The 24,675-nt window shown below is 36.4% G+C and overlaps 2 protein-coding genes across 3 annotated transcripts in view; one reads left to right on the top strand and one right to left on the bottom strand.

Annotated features, from left to right (window-relative positions):
* The window catches only part of LOC137405851 (DNA repair protein RAD50.L-like), a 108,471-nt gene extending 107,951 nt beyond the window's left edge, over positions 1-520 (bottom strand). For both annotated transcript variants that reach the window (XM_068092278.1, XM_068092277.1), the window contains exon 1: positions 506-520. The gene's annotated coding sequence lies outside the window, so the exon portion shown is untranslated. The remainder of the gene's footprint in view (positions 1-505) is intronic.
* Positions 521-1,408: 888 nt separating this feature from the next.
* Positions 1,409-17,928, top strand: LOC137405763 (ubiquitin-like protein 3). Its single transcript, XM_068092150.1, has 5 exons — positions 1,409-1,636; positions 5,063-5,176; positions 7,692-7,800; positions 12,891-13,055; positions 17,096-17,928. Exons 2-5 carry the CDS (start codon positions 5,138-5,140, stop codon positions 17,155-17,157), a joined length of 375 nt encoding a protein of 124 aa, XP_067948251.1. The 5' UTR covers positions 1,409-1,636; positions 5,063-5,137; the 3' UTR covers positions 17,158-17,928.
* The last annotated feature ends 6,747 nt before the right edge of the window (positions 17,929-24,675 follow it).

Consider the following 24,675-nt stretch of genomic DNA (forward strand, 5'->3'; position numbering starts at 1 on the left):
ACAAAAACATAGATAATACACATTTGGGGGATAGCTCCGAAATAGACATAACATACAAAACGCATCAATTTTCTCAGAAGTATTAAGTCCAGAAAGATGTAATTCAGCTTTCTGAACATAAACACATAGGTCGTCATGATATATAATCTTCAGAAGCTCACTTATGATTGAAAGGGAATGGCTTATGTGCGAACCCAAAAATTTTGCAAAAACATGACATGCCCTGAATATCGCCGAAAAACCTCTGATCATATAGTGATGTAGAGTTGAAAATTTGGGTATACAAAGCCAATAATATGTTCAGCATAACATGTAAAAAGAGTAGATTTGAATCAACAGTTATTAAGGTATGTATGCTCACATTTTGATATTCGCTACAGTGGAAAAACATTCAAAACCCCCATTTACGCCCCTGTAGTGTTTTATACGCAACTGGTACGGAAAAGTTACTCATAGATTTAAAATCAGTGAATTCTCAGCTTTCCAATGGTATATGGTGTCATACTTTGTAATATATATAATGCAGGATGTTTGGTGATGATAGAGGTAACAAGTTCAGAGCCTTGTCGTTTATTAATTGCTAGCCAAAGCACAATTGCCGATGTCCGTGGTGCGCATGCACAACCGGACATTACATAACATATGGGACACAAAGTTCTCTTCAATGAGCAAAAAAACATACCTTGCCTCCCCACTATAACATTACCACTACTATTACCATTGGATTAACAAAAATATAACGTCGCACATCAACGCGTGCAACTTATCGGCGGCAAAAGCTGTAGCTTAATTGAAGCCTTGAAATAATCAGATATTAACGTATACTTTTACACACACTTTAAATGGAAGCAATTTTGTTGCGTCAACTTTCAGAAGACTGCTACAACAAGCTCTTGGACAGGCCTAAGGCACGTGTAGAATAAAAAGACGATAACGGCCTAAGCAAGGGCGAAGCTGTTTAGCTGATGAGATGTTAGCCTTAGATTACTAATCTATCAATTTTGACGCCACGCAATGGCAATTGTAGCCTTTGCTCTGCAAAAGCAAAGACATGTACACAAATTCTATAACCAAGTCTAATATAAGGACACTCTCTCGTACAATATCTTTAATGATATGATCTATGTACTGTATATGCATAGTGTTCAATCTCACAAGTACTGAATAACTTTTGAAAAGCCAAGTTCGCGGGCCAAATTCGAACCGTTTCTATGCAATTCTTTTAGAACCTGCGACTTTATTTATATTAATCATAGAGTCAACGCGAGGACACTTTACACTGAAAAATAATATTAATATTTACGGAGTTGTTTTCTACCGACAAACTAAGCGAATACAACTCTTGCTGTATGAATCTTAGCGTGTGGTAGCCATTATCAACAAACAAGCGACCTCTGTTGTAGTATCCGGTACCCTTGAGTTTCGTTGTCAAATAATTTTCTCGTTGTAATACTTGAATCATTTAATTATTAATAGGGTATCGTAGTCTTCGTGTCACACCAACCTTTGAGTATAGTTTTAACGGTGTTTAGGGCATAGCCAGTACAATTTTTAATCGTTCTAGCTATTGAGGACGTGCGACCTATTGCTATTACTAGCACGGCTGACAGTTTCAATAGCTTTTCAAGAAAAACCAGTAAGTTATGTACCATCTCATATTATCGGTGGGTTTAGTGAGTTATTGTTTTGGTTAAGTAATGTATTGAGGAATTACTGATACCAAAAGATCACAATAATCGGTTGAATTATATGCGTGTTGACATTGTCAGGGGACTAGTGTAGAATGCATTCTAAAGCTTTGGTCCAAGAATACTCGAGTAGCCTAAGTCATATTAGAGTCAGATGAAAAATGGCGTTTTAATATAATCACCAATGGAACTGTTTTTTTATTTACGTCAGCATGTGATTTTTGCTATGAATAGGCCAAAACAAAATGACCAGGCAGGCTACACGGCAATATTGTTAGCCTATACATGCATTTTATTGGCGTTTTCTCAATTGTTCAGCTTTTTTACTTGAAAAGATCAGTATCCGCTGAAGACATTGTTATATAGGCTTTCATACATCAACCTGGGAGGCCAAAGCTAATGTATTATCAGGGAATCCTGATAAAGGAAGGTTTGAGACTCGAATGAGGGATAAGTCAAAGTTTGGTTAATCATTTTCAACTCTAGATATGAAAAAATGGCATTCTTCCATTCTTGTTTCAGTTATTTTCACTAGCCTACGTATTGTCAATCATCTAACTAGGATCGCTCAAACATGACATATTACGTCAAATTGTAGCAACTAATTGTTTCAACATCTTGAGTAGTTTTGCACAGGACAATTCAGAAGACCCTTGAAAACTGTGTTTTGGTAATTAGTACATATATATGTAGTTCACTTTCACATATACGTAGTTTGCTTCTACTGTGTTCGAATAACAAAGCATTGCTTCATTTTTTAGTTTTGAACTCTTAGATATTCAAAATAGTATTAGTATTTGTGAGAAGGGAAGAGGGCAAAGTTTTCTTTAGATTTGAAGCAAAACATCGTAAAAGAAACATCAGCAAGCATTTTGGAAAAATCTATAGTCTAGTTGTTGTTGTACGGAGGGAAATGAAAGTTATGCAACAGAAAAAATCTGAAATGAGCAAAAATGGAAAGGTCTGATGTGGTGATTTCAAAGAAAAAGCATGAAAATCAATTTATATAAAAATATGATTAAGCTGTGTCAATTTCACATTAACATGATCTAAGTTAGACTTGCTCTCTCTATTGACTGTCCATCTATTGCATCACCAAAGCTATGCCTAAATTTGCATCTAAGGTAAAGACGCAGTGGCAACAAAACCTTTTCTTTTGTAGTTTTTACTGTGCTTCACACATATATTTTAATTTTTTACATCAGTTTTTGCATGGCTTTTTATGATGCCTTTGTTTTACTGCTATATATAATTGTTTGAAATATTTATCCTTAGGTTTGAACTGTAGAATTAATTAATTAAAACAATTATCCTTTGGACAATGCCTTTTCCAACATGTGTTAGTTTGGCATTAACAAATATATTCGAAGGAATTAAAATCATGTGTTCAGGTTTGGCTGTGATATCCTATTACAGAAGTTGGAAACTAATGAAAACTCTGATTTCCATGTTGCTTGTGTTTGTTTAGTCTCGTCAATAAAATGCTATTGGTATCTATACAGATGTAGGTGTTTGCATTTACATAAATACTTGAACCTATCATTTGAGCATTATCAATATTCACTGTGTGTCCTTATTCCATCATAGTCTTGACTGATTGCCATGAAGTCATTTTTATAAGTTCAATGTTGGAATTCCCTTGATAGATGGAACTCATGGCTAGGATTAAATGATTCTTGTGGATGCAATAGGTTTTGATGGTCTACAGGGAAAAATGCAAATATGACGCAGCTTGTGTTGGGAGACATTGTTTCATTTAGTCATCAGATGATGACCAAAAATATGACCATTGGAAGAATGTTTTGTTTATGACATATATTTTTGAAGAATGTACCCCAATAAAGATCATTTGACAAATGCAAACAGTAATCTAAAAAGATTTCAACTGTCAAGAGCAATATTCTGTTGAGATTGTGGTTAGCAATATTTCCTGCTGTCTCAATTCTGACATCAGTCATCATCAATCATGTAGTGCTTCCCATCGCACAGCCGTGTTCGTATTATTTTTCTAAACACAACAAGTATGTAAATACTTCTTTGGAATTCAGCTTCCTCTCTTTATTTTCAGTGATGATATACCCAGATACTGACTGATCAAACTGTACAGTCTGCCCTCGGGTTATAAGCACTCTGTTATACTATTTTTTCACCTTGCAATGAAGAACATGTTTTTTTGTCTTCGTCATACAACATTATTATTGTCATACGAAATCGACCAAAATTGGTCTCGAAATTCAAATTTGGCAGTCGGTGTGCTGAATACGTCGGAATAATGAAAATGCCGATATGCTATTCACCAAAATCCCTCTCCATAATTCATGAAAGAGATGCGATGCTCGCTCTCTTTTTCAGTTCAGCATTATTAGTTATAGTGAAAACGAAACTAAAAACACGTAGGTGATAAAATTTTAGCTGTTGACAGAATTGAACTTTATTAAAATAGCCTACATACTAAAACTTAGCTTTAAGTATGTATTTGGTAAGCTAAATTTATTTAGGTTAAATTCAATGCTTATGTTATGCGTCTTTCTCAAAGATTGGAACTCCCTACGGTACGTACTGTACATAGTACATTGGAAAGTTACACGTTATTGCTGATCATAACCACTAAATATACTCAAGTTACTGTAGGTAACTATCATTGCTAGGGTTAACATATATTTTGTTGCTAATTCCTAATATGTACAGTACATATATAAAAGTTTAATGATTTTCAACACTGGGTGTTTGCATTAGATAATTACTACGGGTTTCTATACCCCTTTTGTGCGACATTTTCGCCTTACGATGCCAACACTGAAACAAATTAAATCATATGGCGAAGGTCTACTGTATTAGTGACAGGCTCATGCAAGGTGTACTCTGACACTGAACTATGAAGGCAGCAATATCCAACTTCCAATGTTTCCATGTCCCCTAGTGTGCAGCGCTTCATAATTCAACTACAAGTTTTGATCATAATCAAGTTAACAGGTTATGTTATCGTTAAAAATTTCAATTCATATGACTGCCTTTTTATTGAGAAATTCCCAAAATTTGTCTCAGATCTGTCAAGCCCGTCATCGGTACGATAGCATACATGTAGATGAGAACATAGTTTTATGTTGTGTAATGTAATCCTTATAGAAGCTTGGGTAGTATGTTTATTGCTGATTGCACGTTTTTATGTACTAGCCTACTTCATTTAGTTGAGTACTTATTTGTTATAGCATAGTTACTAGTATTTAATTGCATTGCTTACTTTAATTACATCATCTGTTGTATCTACCCAACATGTCCGCTAAGAATAGAGATCAAGGTTGCTATTGTACTCTACTAATAACAGTAACAGTGCCATCCCACAATGTTACAACTTTGTTGTGCAACTATTGCAGGTAGCGGATATGATATAACAGCAAAGTCGTTCTGATAAATATATATATATATATAGAACAAGAGCAAAAACTAGTATGGCCTCTGGAAAGAGCAAAGCAATACCTTCTGATAAGGTGTGTATCATTGTTTGTTTGAGCTCACTCCGTGTGTCCTCAATGGATGAGCAATTAAGCCGTTTACAACAGCTCAATTACAGCCTTTTATAATGGACCTGGGCATGTATTGAGTTGCCCCTATTATTCATGTATTTGCCATCAGCGTTTTGTTATGCTAAATGTAAAAGGCTTCCACACAAGGGCCTGCCTGATCAGCATCCCCAAAGCCCTAAGCTGTGATATGATGATAAATCTTTTTCAGATGACAAGAAAAGTGGTGTGGTCTCTGTCAAAAGGGCTGATATCAATATTAATGACATTGATTTGATTTAACGAGAAATCCAGCTTAGGACAACTGTAGGGCAAATCGATTATCTATGTGAATATTTTTCCATACAAATCGATTATCTAAGAGAATATTTTTCCTTGGCTAGTTTTAGTACTCGGTGAATTCTCTTCCTTCTCTCAACATGCAAGCTACCTTCAGCCTGGTTCCCATATCGATTGCGAGACTCCGGCAGTAACTTGCGCAGCAAAACGCTTGCGACGCTAGGCTCGGCGGCATCTGTTCACATATAAGCTGCATCGCTAAACATAATCGCGTAATCAAATGAAATGTTCGCTCGCCATGCCGTTTCTATAATGTGACTTTCACCTGTACATTGCATTTTGGGAAGGTTTTGCCTGCGGCCTTTTGTGAAATTTGAACAGCGCTAAACTATTGCGATGCCGCTGGCAACTACCGGCGGTCCTCGGCGTTACCCGCCGCATAGGTTCCCATTTCATTGTTAATAGCCTGCGGTGCTGTCCCCGGTGCTTCGCAACGTATATGCGAACCAGGCTTTAGTAAAAAGGCTACTGGGCTAGTCTCTCAGTTTTAGGACATGCGCTGAAGGCACTGTCAGTTTGTCATTACCAGGCTATTATGACTGACAGACAGGGCAGTCAATGATGTAGTAGGTAATTAGGCAATAGGCTGCCAGTTCTCATGAGATGTCCAGTATCATGAGATGTCGGGTTATTGAAGAGTAAATGGCCTGGCACATAATTCTCAGGGCCTTGTCAATCACTAGTGTTACATGCTCTGAATTTTTGAGCTTCAGAAGTTGTGGCTTTAGTTGTGGAGTAATGAGGAGGGCGTATTTACATGATACGCCGGAGTGGTCGCACAACTCCCAATTGTTCGTAGCTGGCGAGTTTACATGCTGCAAAGAAATTGCCGCACAACTCCGCCTTTTCTATGTTAGCCTGTTGCGTTTTTAGCTATAGCGGGGCATCTATTTCATATCGCGGCTGACACTATTTCATATCGCGGCTGACACTATTTCATATCGCGGCTGACACTATTTCATATCGCGGCTGACACTATTTCATATCGCGGCTGACACTATTTCATATCGCGGCTGACACTATTTCATATCGCGGCTGACACTATTTCATATCGCGGCTGACACTATTTCATATCGCGGCTGACACTATTAAAATGCGTCTAATGTTAAAATGTGTGGGAAATCATTTAAAATTCAGAGTTAATACTTTATATTTCACGGATATAATATTTTTAAACGCATGCGTTGAAAACAGAGCTGCGTAGGGATGCTGTAAGGAAGTCACTAAAGAAGACGATGAAAATCCAACCTCCGATCGCAAAGATTTAACAATAATACGAATATTGATGTTTACATCATACCAGTACTTCGTTGTTGATACGATGTTTTCAAAAATACCCCACTTGAATCGGAGGTTTGAATCATTTTGAAGAATTAAATATGTGATGTTTCAAACCATTTACATGCTACGAAGATAAAAATTCAGACAAAAATCTGTAGCATGTAACTCTAGTGATTGTTTCATTTGATTGGTCCTCGAATTGTTTATTTTCTCGCCTAGGGCTAAAGCCATTCTAGCTAGCTAAACAGTCTAGGTGATTAGCTGTGCTAGGATAAGTTATAATAGCATTTGACCTTTTTGGCTGCTGGAACCATTAAATGCGAGTTGAGATCTTACTGCGCCGCAGTGAATATATAGGGCAGATGATCGGAAACATGATCGTATGCATGATAGTCCCATTCTTCATGAAAGCTAACTTCCTAATATATTCAAATGAGCCGTAGTTATATTTCTTCTACTAGTTGCTATGGGCATGTCAATGTCATGTCTAGTGCGATTGTATCTGTTGGTTACCTTTTGTTTCTTTACACAGCCATTTTCGAACCTATCATCAGTAAAACTTGCACCCATTATTCATAGTCATTCTCTTATAAGTGTCTCGCGACCATCGCTCTACCTCCGCCTGCTCCCAATTGAATGATTAATTCATAGTAGCTTCCATCTGCGCCGTACTAGCCTTATAACAGATCCTTATAACACATTCAAGAAGTTGCTTTAGGACAGTCAGTGATGGAGCCAAGGATTGGTTGTTGTTTGCTTGTCAGCTGCTAGGTGTAACATGATTAGGCTGAGGTGTTCCCATGTTGGTCTCTCTTTTTACTAACAAGTGGTTTAAAGCGCTTTGCTTTGTTTTTGCTCATAGATAAACTTGAGGTTAATATTGGTGTCAGGCAAAACACACGAAGCCCTCTTCTCTACTACCGACAGCGCCTCCCACATCACACAACACATATATGATAGCTGGCCTGAAGGTAAGCTCATCTACATGAATGTACGGTGATTCCTGACTACTTTCGCACCCTCCATTTTTTTAAAGTCACATATCTATTGCGCCTGATGCAAATAGGTATAATTATGGGGGCACTTGGATCAAATGAAAAGTGAATTACTAGCCTCCGTTTAGATTAAAAAAATAGATTTTAGAAGCTAGAATTGCTGGATAGCTTGTTGTTATCGCAAAGGCTAGATGTAGGAAGGTGATTCAAAAAAATTGGTTGTTTTCGGTAATCTTACCACAACATTTTCTTATCTCCTCAAAACAGGTAAGTCAGCCAGTTGTTTTAATAGCAGTAACACGGTGAACCAAACCTTGTAATTATAGACTCATTTTTATACACAAAATAGGTTATGTGTTACCCTGCTCGATTGTGTAATATTTCCAGAGGTTTAGGATCACAATACTGCTTAACATATTTTCACATCTCTCAGTCAGTGCAGGTCCCCATTAACCCCAGTAAGTGAAGAATCATTGTGAAAGGAAAAGTTGTCAAGTATAATAGCCAGGTGACTCACTCTGCGCAATTCTGTGACGCGCCCCAAGCTAGGAACTTAGGAGGCAGGCTAACTGGGTAGTGAACTGGGCCCATTGTTGTTGAGTAGGGAGAGTCACTATTGATTCATAGCTATTCATCTTTATAACCACTTATTCAGCGAATGACCTCAGTTGGTCGTATTCAAGTGGACGCATTTCAATCACAAGCCATTGCCATGTGATGCGTGTCATTGTATCGGCATAATTAGAATTCGTATACTTCAACTGCATTCCTTCCCAGGCGCGTTCCCTCTAGTGCCTTCAGGGGTTAATTGTACAATGGTGAGCGACAACGGTATCGTCATACCCTGTTGCTGTTTTGACCCATTAACTACGGCTTAGTGTCCACAAGAATAAGTTCATTTACTACGTCTCTATTGTGTGGATGCTGGGGCTTTAGAGTTGTGCTCCCGCTGAGTTACCGGGCGATAAGTGTTTCAATGGATATTCATATATCGTGCATTAATGCAGGCTCTTTGGTAAAAAAGATAAGAATTATACTCCATAGGTCATAGCAGCGCACTCCTGTCTCACTTAGCATGATTTCTTAATGAATGACTGAAGTGTGGAAGATGCTAAGAATGTTTTTGCGCGAGTGCCGTTTCTGCCTTTTGCATGCATGAAACATTCGATAAAAAATTTGTGAATTTGTGAAACTCGGTTTAATTGTAGGTGTGTGCCATTCATTTGCGATTTGTTACAACTTTCTTTTCATGTGTTCCTATCTCAGGCTATAAGCACCTCATCTTCACCAAGTATTAGTTTGTTATGTGATAATTTGTAGTCAGTCAGTTATTAGGATGTAGCAAAATATCGTCGGTTGAACAAATACAGTGGTACCTTGGTGCGCGACCACAGTTTGTGCAAATTTGGTTGTCAAGCACCGATTTGTCCGCCGTAAAGACCTGAATGTGTGCACGATAGGAATTAAATGATCAGTGAGACGAATAGCCGCAGGTAAGGTGCTTGCTGCTAATGATCAGGAGTCGTAGAATGCGTTTGGCTTTTTGTAGGTTGTTCATGCTCCGAAAATCTGCTCGAAAAAATCTCTCGAAAATCTGCTCTGGTGCATTTTCAACTTGACTTGTTTTGTTGAGCTTTAAATTGTTCTAATAGGGAGGGGCTCGAGCACCGAGTTACAACAGTACAACTGTATTCGCTGTCGCTGCATATGTGGATAAAATCCTTCCTTAGCATGATAGCCCGCTGGCAGACAATACGTGTTCAATACATTCACTCTGATATCACATGTTATAGAGGCCTTTATCAACCATATAGTAGTTTATGTATATACAATGTATGTGATCAGCGGAATGAGTTGATTCCCCAGTGGAACTAATCCGATTCCATTTTATCTGTTTTAAGCCGAAGATGTTAACATTTCAAACTGGCTTTTGAGTGCTAACAAATTTATCGACATTCGTAGCTTTCTCCATGGAGTAAAAGTATCACAGCCGAGCGCCTTGCTAGAGAATCAAAAGAGATATGGCAGAATTAGTAATGGCGGTAAAACCAGTTTTAGTTGGCCAATCACCATTATAGGCATTATCAGTTGTCGAGTTGTGTCATTTTGTGTAGCTAAGAAATGTTTTAGTTGTGCATCGCTCTCTGATTTCGTGTCATAGCTTTCGTAAACATAATTTCAAAGAAAAAAGCTTTGTCAAAAATTACGACGCAACGCATTTGTTCAATACCTAAAAACTGGGTCTCGCGTGTGTAGTACAGTGTGTGTATATAGTATACTGGTTGCTCTACGCTTAGGCTATCCATGGTCATGTCTCTTTTGCTATTAAAGACAGAATTTAATAAGTCTGTAATTCACAATACACAATCTACTTCTTAATTTACACAAAATTTTAGTAGATTTTATCAGAAAATATCGGTATTTTTCAATAATTTTGAGGTTTCCTGACTGCCAGGATGTTTCAAGATTAAAATCAACAAACTTACTCTTGGTTAAAACGGTCTCTTTACGATATTATGGCTATCATGGGCCGACTACTGTCTCCTCTTCTCACTAGGCTAGTTTATTAAACCACAAACCCAAGTTATTGGCAATACCACACACCTAACTTTGGTAAAAACATTTTATCAAAGGCTAATGCCTTTACAATGTTGCACCGACATAGGGAAAAATCAAATGGCTCAACAAAACCACTCATATCACTTGAAAAAAGTGTACAATTGTATTGCATAAGTATTCCTCTTCCAATCAAACAATAGGTTAAACCTTATCAACAGTTTGAGGATCTTTTTATGGAAAAATTTCCTCCGTTTAAGGAAATTTTAATGTAGTATCAAATAGATTGCTCAGCAAAGGTTCATTCATCTAACTATAAACTCCATATTCCCTCCGTAGAATACCTAACAACACTCGAAATGACTTTCTCCATCACACTAGGTATGTTTCGCTTGAAGCCGTAATTTGCGTTCCAGTTTACAAATTTGTGTCGCACGATGCATTTCAAAAACTTGGAAAAAATTGAATAATTTAGTACAAAACTGGTCATATAACTAGAGAAAGTTTGGTATAACTCTCCATGTCAGACTCTGATCAAAACATCAATTTATTCAATTTGAGATTGTATGTGGTTGCACAGTGCACCAATGATGGATATAGTTATACTATCTGATTTATAGTTTTTTTGCGTATATACAAATAAATCATCTTAAAGCATACACACCCTCCACATATGTTTTATAATGTGGATAGTTTTGTTACTAATTGTAAAGACAAGCCTTCAGTCTTGTGGGGTCTCCTGTCTCCTTTAATAATTTTGTGACGCAACTGAGATCTGGATTTTGGAGCGTCTCACCTCACTCCGTTTAACCCTTTTGCAGGGATAGTAACATTTTTGTCGTTTTGCGATACTGACGCTAGTGGGCAGAGCGACTATCATGCCGCCACACGAACGTTTTTATAAATTGATTGCTGGTTAGCTAATTGCCATTTTTTGTTTTATTTTTTTTTACCAATAGTAAACCAAAATAGATTGGTCTCTGTTAGCAACAAAAGAATAAGCCGTTTTGAGAAGAAAAAAACGATGTTTTTGCAATACTAAACGAACGAAAAATTCAAAATAAAAACCTATTTAGATAAAATTGAGAATTTTGTTTTTAGCTTGTTGCTGCTTTTGTTTCTGCTTTCTGAATGTTTTCCCGGAGTACAAAAAACTTTCTCTTACTATCGTGGCGTCCTCCAAAAGCTATAGGCAAAGGCAAGGCTATAGAGGAACAAGAATAAGCACATGGTGTCAAGACTGTGGTGCAGGCCTCTGCAAGGTCCAATGCTTCCAAAAGTACCTTAGCTAAAGAAACAGTTATTTGAAGAATTGAGTTTAAACATGTTTATTTGTATTTATCTGTATCATAAAAACAATACACATACACGATATCATAAATAAGAGTGTATCAATGATTTTTTTTTAATTGATTTGTGAAAAATTAATTTGCCCAGGGGGTCTCAACTAGCCCCAAAAAACTCGCCTGCGAAAGGCTTGACGATGGTGATCGTTACACGGTAATGTAATACAATATTCACTGTAATGTGTCCCAATGCGTTCCCTTGGTGTGTGTATTTGACAACATGTCAAAAGATTTATCTTGAAATGGGTACATGATAGGCATTTGTTTAGTTAAACATGCATTCGTAAACATGGAGACTGGGGTTATCTTTTATCTGCTATTTTCAGCGAAATAAACCCGACACTAATTCCTCAATTGATTACCCAGCAGCACGAACCAATGAAAATTTTTTTAGCTTACAATAAATGCATTTGCTGTAAGCTTACATTTAGTTATCGTAGCCTAAAACATTAAAGGTTGACTTGCAACAAAATTCACATTACAGTTATTTGGTATCAAAAGATTCACCATGTCTTACTCTGTTGTGTTGTAGGTGCCAAATATGTGGAAATGTGGTCACAAGCTCCTAAAAGCTCAAAAACAAACGGTTAATCGCCGCCATCACGAAATCGCCGTAGATTAGAATCGCTTTCTAAAACGCCTCAAATGGGTCGTAGTTGTACAAGATGGCTTCTGTTTACACTTTCACGCAACCTTATTCGTCGAAATATTTTCACAAATATACTTCATGCATTCAATAACACCATGTCTATTGTTCTTACGCGTCTATTTGTTGCAAGTCAACCTTTAAGATAATCATAAAGATCCCAGGTCATGGCTTCTGCTGAAACATAGCCTCAAATGTGCTTATTCATTTTTAGTAAATTCTACCTGCCTCCATTGTCATCTAGCATCATGAGCCAGAATACATATAAACTTTTATTTGGCAGTCCATAGTCATTTTTATTTAAAAAATATTTTACATGTGGTGCCACCAAAAATGAAAAACAATAGAATCAAGAAATAATTAATAAGGAATTCAAAGTTGCTCGTATTACTGTTTAAATAATGAGGAGTCCGCTATTAAAACAGCACTTGTACCCTACCTTTAGGGATGCGTTATGAGAATTCAAAAGCACCCTATACTTGAAGTAAGTATATTCAGTGTGTTTAATGATTATATAGACTGGGTCGATGAAGAACGACCCGAGTGCAATATTCTCAGACTAATATATCAGGGAAGGTTTCTACATGGAAATGTCACTCTCGGAGCACTCCAGCTCACACCTGGTAAAACTACGGTTATGCATCTGGTGGCCAGAGAGAACCTACCAGAACCAAACAACAGAGGTATGTTTAGTATTGCTGCATTTCTATAGTTATTCAGGCAAGTCATGCCAGTCAAGTCATGCTTGTTCTATCGAGTATTGGCTAGCTTTTGCTTTAAAGATGAACTCACACAACATTTTTGTCAAAAAATATCAGTATTTTTCTAATATTAGCAATTGTTCTTGGTGATTGAGGTGATCTGATTGCCAGGATGTTTCAAGATTAAAATCGATAAAACTTGATCGCGATTAATATTTTCAGATCGAAGTTGGAATTATGATGTCTGTAATGGCAGAGAGACTGACAGAGTACAGGCGTAACACTTCAATTTGAATGCAATATCCAATATCAACTATCGCAACAACAACAACTAGTGGTGTCATTTGGCATATTTTTTTTCTGAGTGTTTTAAGTCTGATCAAGTTTTGTCGATTTTAATCTTGAAACATCCAGCAGTCGGATCATCTCAAACATCAGAAACAATCGCAAATGATAAAAAATACTGATACATTCTAATAAAATCTACAGAGAAATTGGTCTAACCTTATCTTTAAAAGGTAATATCTACATTTGCTGAAAAATGAGTTGGCTGTACGTCGGAGAGTTTAAATTTAGTGATTTTACACATATTCTCACGGAAGATCTCATACAATAGTTGAATCATAGTTATATCCAGCGATACATCAAGTATGAACTAAAGCCCGTTGCTCAACTCATTCACTACCAAATTTATTTTTAGCACTGACCGAATTTTTTTTTCTATCCCACAAATGTTGACATAACGTCACCAGTTTGGTGATTAAATAACTTGAGAAAGAATGAAGATATCAACTTAATTTAAAAAAGAGGTTGTTGAGAAGAAGACACTTTATTAGGAAATAGATAAATTTTAAATTAACTCAATTAAAAAATGACTACTGCTAGCAGCACTACTAATACCAGTAGCACCCCTACTGCTAATGTTTCTACTCGTACTGCTGTTACTACTACTAAACTGGGCTATTTCATAGCAAGATTCATTGCTAGAGTCAGAATCGCTCGATATAGAGTTACTGAAGTCCCAATGGCTAAGAATGTTGGAAGCTTCTACAGCTTCCACTATCGCGATATTTTTTTGTTGTCCACGGTTTTTGTGTGGTGAACTTTCTGTTTGAAAATCAGTGTAAAATTGGAGCTGCTCGTGAGAGTCCTGCTGATTGGTCATATCGTTAGCGACAAGCTTGTTTTCATGGAGACCAGATCTTATTGGTCTATCTGAAGTGAAAGCTGAATAATTATAAATAAACTAATGCACTGTCTAAAAGCCGATGTATCGGCTTCCAACCACAAAGGGAAGATAACCCGAGTCGATACATAGGCTTCCAACCACAAAGGGAAGATAACCCGAGCCGATACATTGGCTTGCGATAGTGATTGAGTTGAGGAAATGCTTATCATTACATAACTTTCCAAACAAGAGGAAAGCATTCAGCTGAAGCTGTTCTTATGCTAATAACTCACAGATTATTTATCCGTTTTGTTTGATCTTATTAAACATTAACAAAGTTTTCGTAGATTTTATCAAAAAGTATTGGTGTTCCATCATTTGCGATCGTTTTTTATGTTTGAGGTGATCTGACTGTCAGGTCGTTTCAAGTTTAAAATTGACGAAAGTTGATCGCGGTTAAAATGCTCAGAAGAAAATACATGCCAACATGGCGTCACTATTTGTGCGGCTGTTCGTCTCTCTCATAGTGGATATCGGTTATTGCTTTCAAGTTTCAGCGTTACACTCTTTTATTGTCAGTCACTTTGCCAAAGTGCAACTATACAGTAGATATCATACTATAAATATATTACTATAATTACTAAATATACTATATATATATATACACTATATTCTTGAATCTGAGCGTTCATGAAAGGTACTCATTCACACTATTATATCTCTGGACTGGGTAGCTCTATAAAGACAAAAATTTCATCAAATTTATGCGTCATGTCTTGGGTTTAAATTGATGTTATTTTTGTTTACATCATTTCAATGGTGTGAGTTCACCTTTAATGCCTCACCTACAAATTACATATTTAGTATCTATGTATCTCACTCTATATTGTGACTCAGCAATTACCTCATTACAGTTCTATTTCCTTCACTCCTTTTATTCCCATCTGACCACCTGCTATATTTCTCTCTCCATCTTGCGCCTCACTTCCTCTTGGGAAACTCCTTCCTCTAACTTTGCACGTACTTTTACTTTCTCATCCATACTATATATGTATTACATATCACCTAGGTATTACATACCACCTATGTACAGTTGATGCTCCTTGAATGTATACCTCCTATAACGTAAATTCCACATAACGTAACGAATCTATCTAAAGTTTTTGCTTCATATCATGTAGGGTCAAGAGAAAAATAAAAACAACTGTAAGGTTTTAAAACTTTGTCAAACAACTGTAACTTTCAGGCTATTAGCCTGGCACATAAAGCCACTAAAGCCTGGTTCCCATATGCGTACGTCGCAAATCACTGGCGACAGCACCGCAGGCTATTAGCAATGAAATGGGGACCTACTCGTCGGGTACCACCGAGGACCACCTGTAGTTGACGGCGGCAACGCAATAGTTTAGGGCTGTTCAAATTTCGCAAAAGGCCGCAGGCAAAACCTTTCCGAAATGCACTGTACAGGTGAAGGTCACCATTATAGAAATGGCATGGCGAGCGAACACTTTATTTGATTACACGATTATGTTTAGCGATGCAGCTTATATGTGAACAGATGCCGCCGAGACTAACGTCGCAAGCGTTTTGCTGCACAAGTCACCCCCGGAGTCTCGCAATCGATGTGGGAACCAGGCTTAAGCTAGTTAATACGCTTGGCTTCTAATGACGGTACTTGATGACCTTGCGTCAGCATTGTTATGCTATTCTGATAATAGCTATAGCTGGAGGGACACACATACTTTGAGAAATATATATAGATATATACGCAAGATTGCGTGCTCGGCAATTAAAATGTTTATTCAAAAACGTTTTAACATGCCATCACACACAAAGCTGACATGTTTGCTTTTTGCAAAATTCAGAGCTTAAAGATACAGTAGAACCTTGGTTCTCGAACATCATCTATTCCAGAAGGTTGTTCCATAAGGTTGTTCGAAAACCGAATTGTTTGAGATCTGAAACAAGTTTTCCTATTAAAATTAATATATGTAAATTTTGAAACTTTTCAAGTCGAGAAAGCAACATCGGTGAAGTATTTTTTTTAACATTTTACACTATAAACTGTACTGTATACTGCATAATATCAATAAGAACGGGTAGATATAGATTGTGTTTGATGTAATAAAAGATTTTCTATCTATGATGATAAAAACAGAAAACAAAAGTAAACATTTCGTATGTTTTGATCTTAAAACATTGAAAACATTAAAGGTTAAGATACAATACCAAAAATTGCAGAAATGGATAATGAAACAGCAAAAATGTAACAAATATATACATTAAAAATCATCAGAAAAAGAATATGTAAACAGCAATGGCACGTTTACTTCACATCTTTGAAGGAGAATCCTCCTCCAAAACAATTTAGGGTAACTTGACTGAAGGAGTTGTTTCCCTAGCAAATATGTTCGGTAGAGGAGACGTCGTCTCAGATGGTTCATTCCTTTTTGTAAAGAATTTATGAAGCGTAGCTTGCCTCTCTTTTTGTTAACGAATGTTTTGACGCTGTTTCCAGAGCTGTTACGAACGTTTAATTTCAATGCACATGCTCCGGTTTGGTCAAAAACCGAATTTATGTTCGTGATCCGAGACGAACAAATCTCAAATTTTTTGTTGGTCGAAAACCAAGTTGGTTGAGAACCGGAGCGTTCAAGAACCGAGGTTCCACTGTAGTCACATAATGTTTACATGTAAAGTCATTGAAAACCTCCCGTCATGCCTCTTTTGTACTGAAAATTGTTGTTATATACATCACAGTCACGGAAGTTTTTAGGCAATTATTGGTTAAGCCATCTGGTAGATTGTAGGAAATAATGAAAAAGCATCATTGTTTTATTATATTGTTTTTCAGATCAACTGAAGAAGGATAAGGGCAGGGAGACAGGGTGTGCCAATTGCTGTACCATAGTCTAGACAGCAGCACTCATAGAGCTGCTCTAGCTCTATCTCTCTACTTACGAGACTAAACAAATGGATATATCGCTGATCAATAGATGTATTCATTTAGATGCATAGCTATCTAGATGGCTCTACATCAATCCTCAGCATTTCAACTTCACAGTTAACTCTAGATAACTATTTCGGTCAGTCAATTGTTCACATACATATTACCCCTTGCAAACTGTTCGATATATTACCCACCAGCAGGGACGGGCCTACAGTTATGAGATAAAGAAAGGTTTCCTTTAGTTTTTATAACTTCATTTTTAATATGGATTTTGAGTTTATACTGTTAGGAAATTATGTATATATATTATATAACAAGTATTTCTTCATTCTAGCTTTTTTCATTCATACTAGCACATTTATCTGTTTGTTCTCACATTCTCGCCATTAAGGAGTTGCGAACTACTCTTTGCAGCTCCCTGCATGATCAGCTTATGCTGTAATGGTGCCACTTAATTTTGCATGTAAATTTGCTCTTTCTTGAACAGGCCTTGTAATAGCGTATTTCTTCGCTCACTGTAATCCTACCACAGCCTTGGTTTAACTCCGCTTACCACTTCAGCGAATGAGGACTTAAGTTTGCGGGCTGATGGTCTATCAGACATACTTTCATTCTATTTATGACTAGCTATTCCTACAACTGATGCCTTGTTCTATCTCATCAGTTTCATCAAATTTATTTTGTGCATACATTATATTGTTGCTAAATTTATTAAAATAAATTATATGCAGTGCAAAGCATTACAGTTATTTTTTGTCCTTCAGAATTTACTAAGGAGACAGGAAAATAGTGGCATCAGTGTTTTTGTCTCAACTTTATGCAGAACTTTTATTAGATCTGTGGGAAGTTTCAGGATTGGTGATTTTCTCTAAATATCTAGTCATCTTTCTATCAGACAATATCAGTTGAGTTGGTTTCCATCACACAATCAAGTGAGTTGGTTTCTATCAGACACTATCAGGTGAGTTGGTTTTTATCAGACACTATCAGGTGAGTTGGTTGCCATCAGACACTAGCAGGTGATTTTGTTTCCATCAGACACTATCAGGTGAGTTGGTTTTTATCAGACACTATCAGGTGAGTTAGTTTCTATCAGACACAATCAGGTGACTTGGTTTTTATCAGACACAATCAGGTGAGTTGGTTTCCATCAGACACAATCAGGGGAGTTGGTTTCTATCAGACACTAGCAGGTGAGTTGGTTTCCATCAGCCACTATCAGGTGAGTTGGTTTCCATCAGACACTAGCAGGTGAGTTGGTTTCCATCAGACACTATCAGGTGATTTTGTTTCCATCAGACACTAGCAGGTCCATTGGTTTCCATCATGGCATTTCTAAAGACGTAATCAAGCATCCATTTCTAGAATTTTCCTTTCTTCAAATTTCTCTAATAGAGAATAAAATAGTAACAAACTGTAACATATTACTTTTTTTAATCTAAAAGCAGTTTTAACATTGGTTTAACATTTTTCTCATTGTTTTGTAGCTCTTGTATGTTTTGTTTTTGGTTGTTGATGAACATGTTCATTGGCAAACATATTTCATACTCATATTAATACCGTGACACTTCAAACATTAGCAGGTAAATCAGAGGATTTAGGAAAAATGAGCTAGCATCACCATATGTACAACGCCAGTACCTGGAAAGTTTTATGAATGTTTCTCAAATATACAAAAGGCCCATTTCTAGGTTAGCAAAAATACATGTAAGTTTTTGCTTGCAGAATATTGAAACTATTGTGCTGGAAAGATAACTTGTTCCAAGGGCATAGCTTGAAGTTGCAGCTGAAAAGAGTGCTATAAATAAAAACATATCCAAGATACATGAACATTCTAGTCTGATTAGCGGTTAGATCTTGTGTGTATGTATTCATTAGCCAATGGCAATAACATTTTATGGGCTCAAAAATATCACGTTACCTAACCTCGGGGTCAAAACCAGTTCAGATTAGTTTTAGTTATGGTCTATGAAGTTTTCGGCAAACTAAAATACAACAAATGACGACATTGAAAAGAAGGAAAAGTGACAGATGTTATGATTAATAGATCAAAAATAGATCATGACATCATCTCCTTGTGTCAACAGTCATTGTGAAATGTGAACACACTGACAGCCAAAGTCTTTTCTTGAGCAGCGCTGCAGTCGTTTTTGTCTTTTTTCATTTATTGTCGATCCTATAGTTTTTCCTAGTGAAACAGTTTCTACTCTTTGCTATCTTTAGCTCAGCCATGTGGAAGTGAGTCAGAAAGCTTTCTGAAGTACATGTAATTTAATTTGCTGAGCAACTCCTGAATGCTTTTCGAAGTTATCACCTGATGAGACCAGATCTATATCTGCTTGAAACAGAATTGTAGCGATCGACTAACATCTAAGTGATCATAATATTTTATAATATACTATATATATTATGTATTGTATATTATAATTATTATTCTATATTAAACTATAGTTAACTAACTCTGGACATTTTGTATCGAGCGTTTTTCCTTTATTAGTCTTTATAGTACTAGCAGTTCTAACGATAATAAATATACAGACATTACACGCATACATATGCACATTGTATATACATGCGCATAAATATATATATATATATTACACTAGCTGTGTTACCTGGCGTTGCCCGGGTAATAAAAAGATCTGGACAGAAAATTGATTTGTATTTAATATATAACAACATTTCCCGTTCTAACTTTTAAACTACATATCATGAAAGAAGTGTTTTGTGTAGTTGAAATAAATTAAGCGAAAAAATAAAAACAACTGTAACGGTTTTAAAACGTTGTCAAACAACTGTAACTTCCAAGCTAATAGCCTCGCACATTGCCAATGGAAAATTCCAGTAAGCTGCTAGGCTTCTAATGACGGTACTCCAAGACGTCGTGTCAGCATTGCTGTCCAGCTACAGTTATTCTAATAATAGCTATAGCCGGAATGCAGATAGACATACGACACACGGACACACTTTGAGAAATATATATATAGATATACGTTGCATGTATATATATATATATATATATATATATATATATATGTGTGTGTGTGTGTGCGCGCGCGTGCGTGTAAAAATATAAGACAATTCTAGAACAAGTTACCAAGCTAATGGGTCTGGTTTATCCGCGAGTAACTCTGATTGAAAGTAAACAAAATGACGCAAACCTAATTTTAACCGCTACAAGTCGACTATGCTAAGAATGGGGCTGGTAGCCTTTTACTTACAGTTTGTTTTGTACAGTAGTGATGGCTTGCACTTGAAGAAAAGCCGCATGTAAAAACTCGTCGAAAAATAATGCAACGAAACTGGTGCATTTAGCCTTTTTCTGTCCAGCTTTTGCTCTTACGGTATGTAGCAATAAATAAACATCCCGTAAAACCTCTATTTGAATGCCACCTTTATTTGAACGCCACTTTCATTTAACCGCCATTACAGGAGAAAGAGTACGCCACCCTTTCATTGAACGCCACCTCCATTTGACCACCACTGTGACATTGTTTGATCATTATGAACCCATAATAGCAAGTGATCAGTAGAAAAGTGTCTACAAAATTTTACTAAGGACTCGGTTATATCAATAACAACTAATTCTTTTATTGTTTTTGTTTGTATCGAAGTCCATTTTTAACTGCAAAGCTATCCGTTAAAACTTTGGAAGCAACACCATAAAAATAATTACTACTCGTATCAGGCTAATAGTTGTTCTTTGTTTATTAACGCAGTCTTGATACTTCGACGTAAGTGAAAAACGGTGTGCATTCACAATGATATATGAACGACTAGTTTTAAACTAAACGTTTTGCTTAGCACCAATGCGGCGAAATGTTTATCGTTATTTGTGTGAAATGCATCGCATGAAAGTTTGCTCTTCTAAAAAAGTTGTTTGCATGCTAATATTGACTAGATCAGCAGTGCTGAAGAAGATTTGAGGTCAGAAGACATTGTTGAAGGTTTTGAACACCCACAAGAAAATGTTTTTCCATCGTAAGCAACAATCAGAATGCAACTGGCCTAGCAAACGATGCAAATATTTTTGTTTCAAAAATGGTTATTTTTGTTTCTGCATGTATTGTATGGTTCATTTATGGCGCTTGTTGTTGAATATCTTATTGTAGCATATTTTATATACATGTATATATTTCTATATATATATATGTATTTATAGCATACCATTTAATAGCATTCTCAGGGTTATCCAAACACAGCTTGCAATGGATCGATGCTCATAACTCTTCTTCTATTTCACATAAAAAGCCACTTTTGGCTGCAAACTGTAGCAAACATATACGTGTATGAATGAGTGCAATGAGCTTTACCATCAAAATCATGCATCAAAACATTCAATACAACGAGCTTCTGCTGCAACAGTTACCTTTTTTATACACACACTACCATGTACTCATGGTTTTTTTCTTAATTTATTTGAACTGCACAAAATCACTTTTCTCATGATATGAAGTATAAAGGTTGGAATGGTAAATCTTGTAGGGTTTATGTTAAATAAATAAAAAAGTTTTTTGCGTATAGACTTTTTTATTGTCCAGGCACCGCCGACATTCAACTAATAATGTATATATATACACAAACAGATATATATATATATATCTATATTTCTCGAAGTATGTTTTATGTCTGTATGTCGTATGTCTGCATTTCGGCTATAGCTATTATTAGAATGCTTAGCTGGGCAACAATGCTGACGCAATGTCATTGCCTACCGGCATTTGAAGCTTACTAACTAGGTTAGTGGAATTTTCCATTGGCAATGTGCCAGGCCACTTGGCAATGGCCTGCCACTTGCTGGAGAGTTGTCTGCCAGCAAGTGGTAAGCAAATCTCATCACTTCTCATTGTTTATAAGCTGATTTTTAATACCCGGGCAACGCCGGAAGGCACAGCTAGTATATATATATATATATATATGTATATATATGTATATACTGTAATGTTTCCAGAAACTTCTAATAACATTTCTATCACCCTTGTTATTCGGTCTTGTTGTTTACCCTACAAAAGGCTGCCAGAACCAGAATTAGAAATAGCCACAGCACAAAGAAGTGCAATGATTCAAAAGGGTTTCAGAACACAGGCAATATTATTTCAATGAACAAAGTTCCTGTTGGGATACGCTGATTGCAACTCACTGCTGCAATCATGTTATTTTGGCCATTTTTTACTCAGTGAATCACAATCTTTCTGGAATTTTCAACACTGTATTTTGTCAGCAAGTGTTTGTCTTCATCAATTTTACACCAGAGCTTCAACTGCCAAGATGGGAGTTCTCTGGTTTTACGTATTTCAGATATGCTATGACAATCGATTATATCTTACTCATATTATTCAAGCATATTATACCTATATTCTGCAAGTATTGTCATATGCAAGCACACAGTTTCTATAAGTACTTAACTAATCTTTTCTGGAAGGGTGCAATAAGGTATGTTTATACATGTTTATCTTTTGAATTTGTTGCAATTGCATCTTTACTATAATCACTTTTATTTTTGTTGTTATTTTAAACCCAACATTACTGTAACTGTACTTGTACCTTGCTTGCAATGTTTCATTACTTATATCATTTTATGTAGCAACATTATGTTAGTCAAATGTATATATCTTTGTAGTTTCACAGTGTTTTGTGGTGTGTATAAATAAAGCTACATATATACATCCCAACATCAGTGTATCATACGCAACAAAATCCAGGGGAGCAGTTACATATAAGTATACTAGCTGTGCTACTCGGCGTTGCTCGGGTAACAAAAAAGTCTTTGGACAGAAAATGGATTTGTATTTAACATATAATAACATTTGCCATTCTAACTTTCAACCTTCATATCATGAGAAAAGTGTTTTGAGTAATTGAAATAAATTAAGGGAAAAAATAAAATAACTGTAAAGGTTTTTAAACTATGTCAAACAACTTTTAAACTTCATATCAGGAAAAAATTGTTTTGCGCAGGTCCAATGAATTTACAAAAAGTAAAACGACTATAAAAAGGGTTAGATGTAAATGTGAAATAATTACCAAGTAATAGTTGGATTAAGTTGGTTTTGTTATGACGATGATTCATTAATGATACGATTAATACGAACTGAAAAATATAAAATAAAAAACCTGAATAAGTGGAATTAGTAGTAACAATTCTTTCATAGAAGTGTGTGTATAAAAAAGTTACTGTTCCACCAGTTTGGCTATCCATCGAAACTCTGAATACGACGATATGGAGCCAATATAATTGTCCGAGTGACAAGAATTGGCCTTGAACCCAGAGATAATAATCGAACCTTACGAAAAATATCTCTTAACAGAGTCATCGTATCACGTGGCCGCATTGGCAAAATAATCAGTGTGTGCTATAGCTATCGACGAAATGGCAGACAGATAGATCCACACATACTTTGAGAAATATATATACTGTATATAGACTAACTGTGCCTCCTGCGTTGCCCAGGGTATTATGCCCGGGTAAAAGTCAGCTTATAAACAATGAGAAGTGATGAGAGTCGCCTACTCCTTGCTCTCAGCCTGACACATTGCCAATGGAAAATTCCAGTAAGCTAGTTAATAAGCGCTAGGCTTCTAATGACAGTAGGCTATGACATTGCGTCATTGTTGTTGTCCAGCTACTCTATTCTAATAACAGCTGTAGCCGGAATGACACGCAGATATATCCACAAACACATACTTTGAGAAATATATATATATAGAATAGACTAGCTGAATGCAAAATGGTTTTGAGTAGAAATGCAAATTCGAAGGCAGCGAAGTCACAAAATATTTCCTTCTGATATTAAAACCCCAGGGATGGGACAGTCTCTAAAACAGGCACCATGTGCACACCTAGGTTTAGAATTGGACCCATAGCCCATTTTCCTAGGGTTTTAACACATGACCCATAGCCAACCAGCCATTATTTCACAATTAACCCTTTTTGCGTTACATATTTTATAGTCACCATAACACACAGTTTTACACCCTTATCACTGAATTTACAGTATTACTACTATTACTAGAGGCTACATGGACGGGTTTGCCAGTAAAAGGTGAGTAGAAATACACATATAAGATTTTCTTTACGCCATGCGCAATTAGCCAAATCAGCCAATCAGCTCCGTAAACATAAATCTATGCCCTTTTAAATACGGGGCGGTATTTGCTTTCACACAAAGGTCCTTAGTCTGTTTCCGCTATGGCCCCGTCATAAACTGCCATAGTAGCGGTGAAAATTTAATATCTCTATTTAATTACCACAGTTAGCTATTATGGATTACATAATTCATTATAATCAAGTTCTGCATTCTAACAAGCCTTACTAACAAACCACATAGACCCATACCACGTTTATGTATCTAGTTTACTAAAATATGCCCATAGCACGTTAACGTGACGACTGGGAAAATATACCCCTTAGGACGTGAAATTTGGTGTGCACATGGTGCCTATTTTAGAGACTCTCCCACCCCTGGGATTAAAACCTGATAACC

The sequence above is a fragment of the Watersipora subatra genome, chromosome 10 (assembly GCF_963576615.1).
Source record: "Watersipora subatra chromosome 10, tzWatSuba1.1, whole genome shotgun sequence".
Classification (NCBI taxonomy): Eukaryota; Metazoa; Bryozoa; class Gymnolaemata; order Cheilostomatida; family Watersiporidae; genus Watersipora; species Watersipora subatra.

Excerpts from the sequence above, each read along its gene's own strand:
- LOC137405763 (XM_068092150.1), top strand. The coding sequence starts at position 5,138 with ATGGCCTCTGGAAAGAGCAAAGCAATACCTTCTGATAAG. Across the intron at positions 7,801-12,890 it reads ATATGATAGCTGGCCTGAAG|ACTGGGTCGATGAAGAACGA; the intron begins GTAAGCTCATCT and ends ATGATTATATAG. Across the intron at positions 13,056-17,095 it reads ACCAGAACCAAACAACAGAG|ATCAACTGAAGAAGGATAAG; the intron begins GTATGTTTAGTA and ends ATTGTTTTTCAG.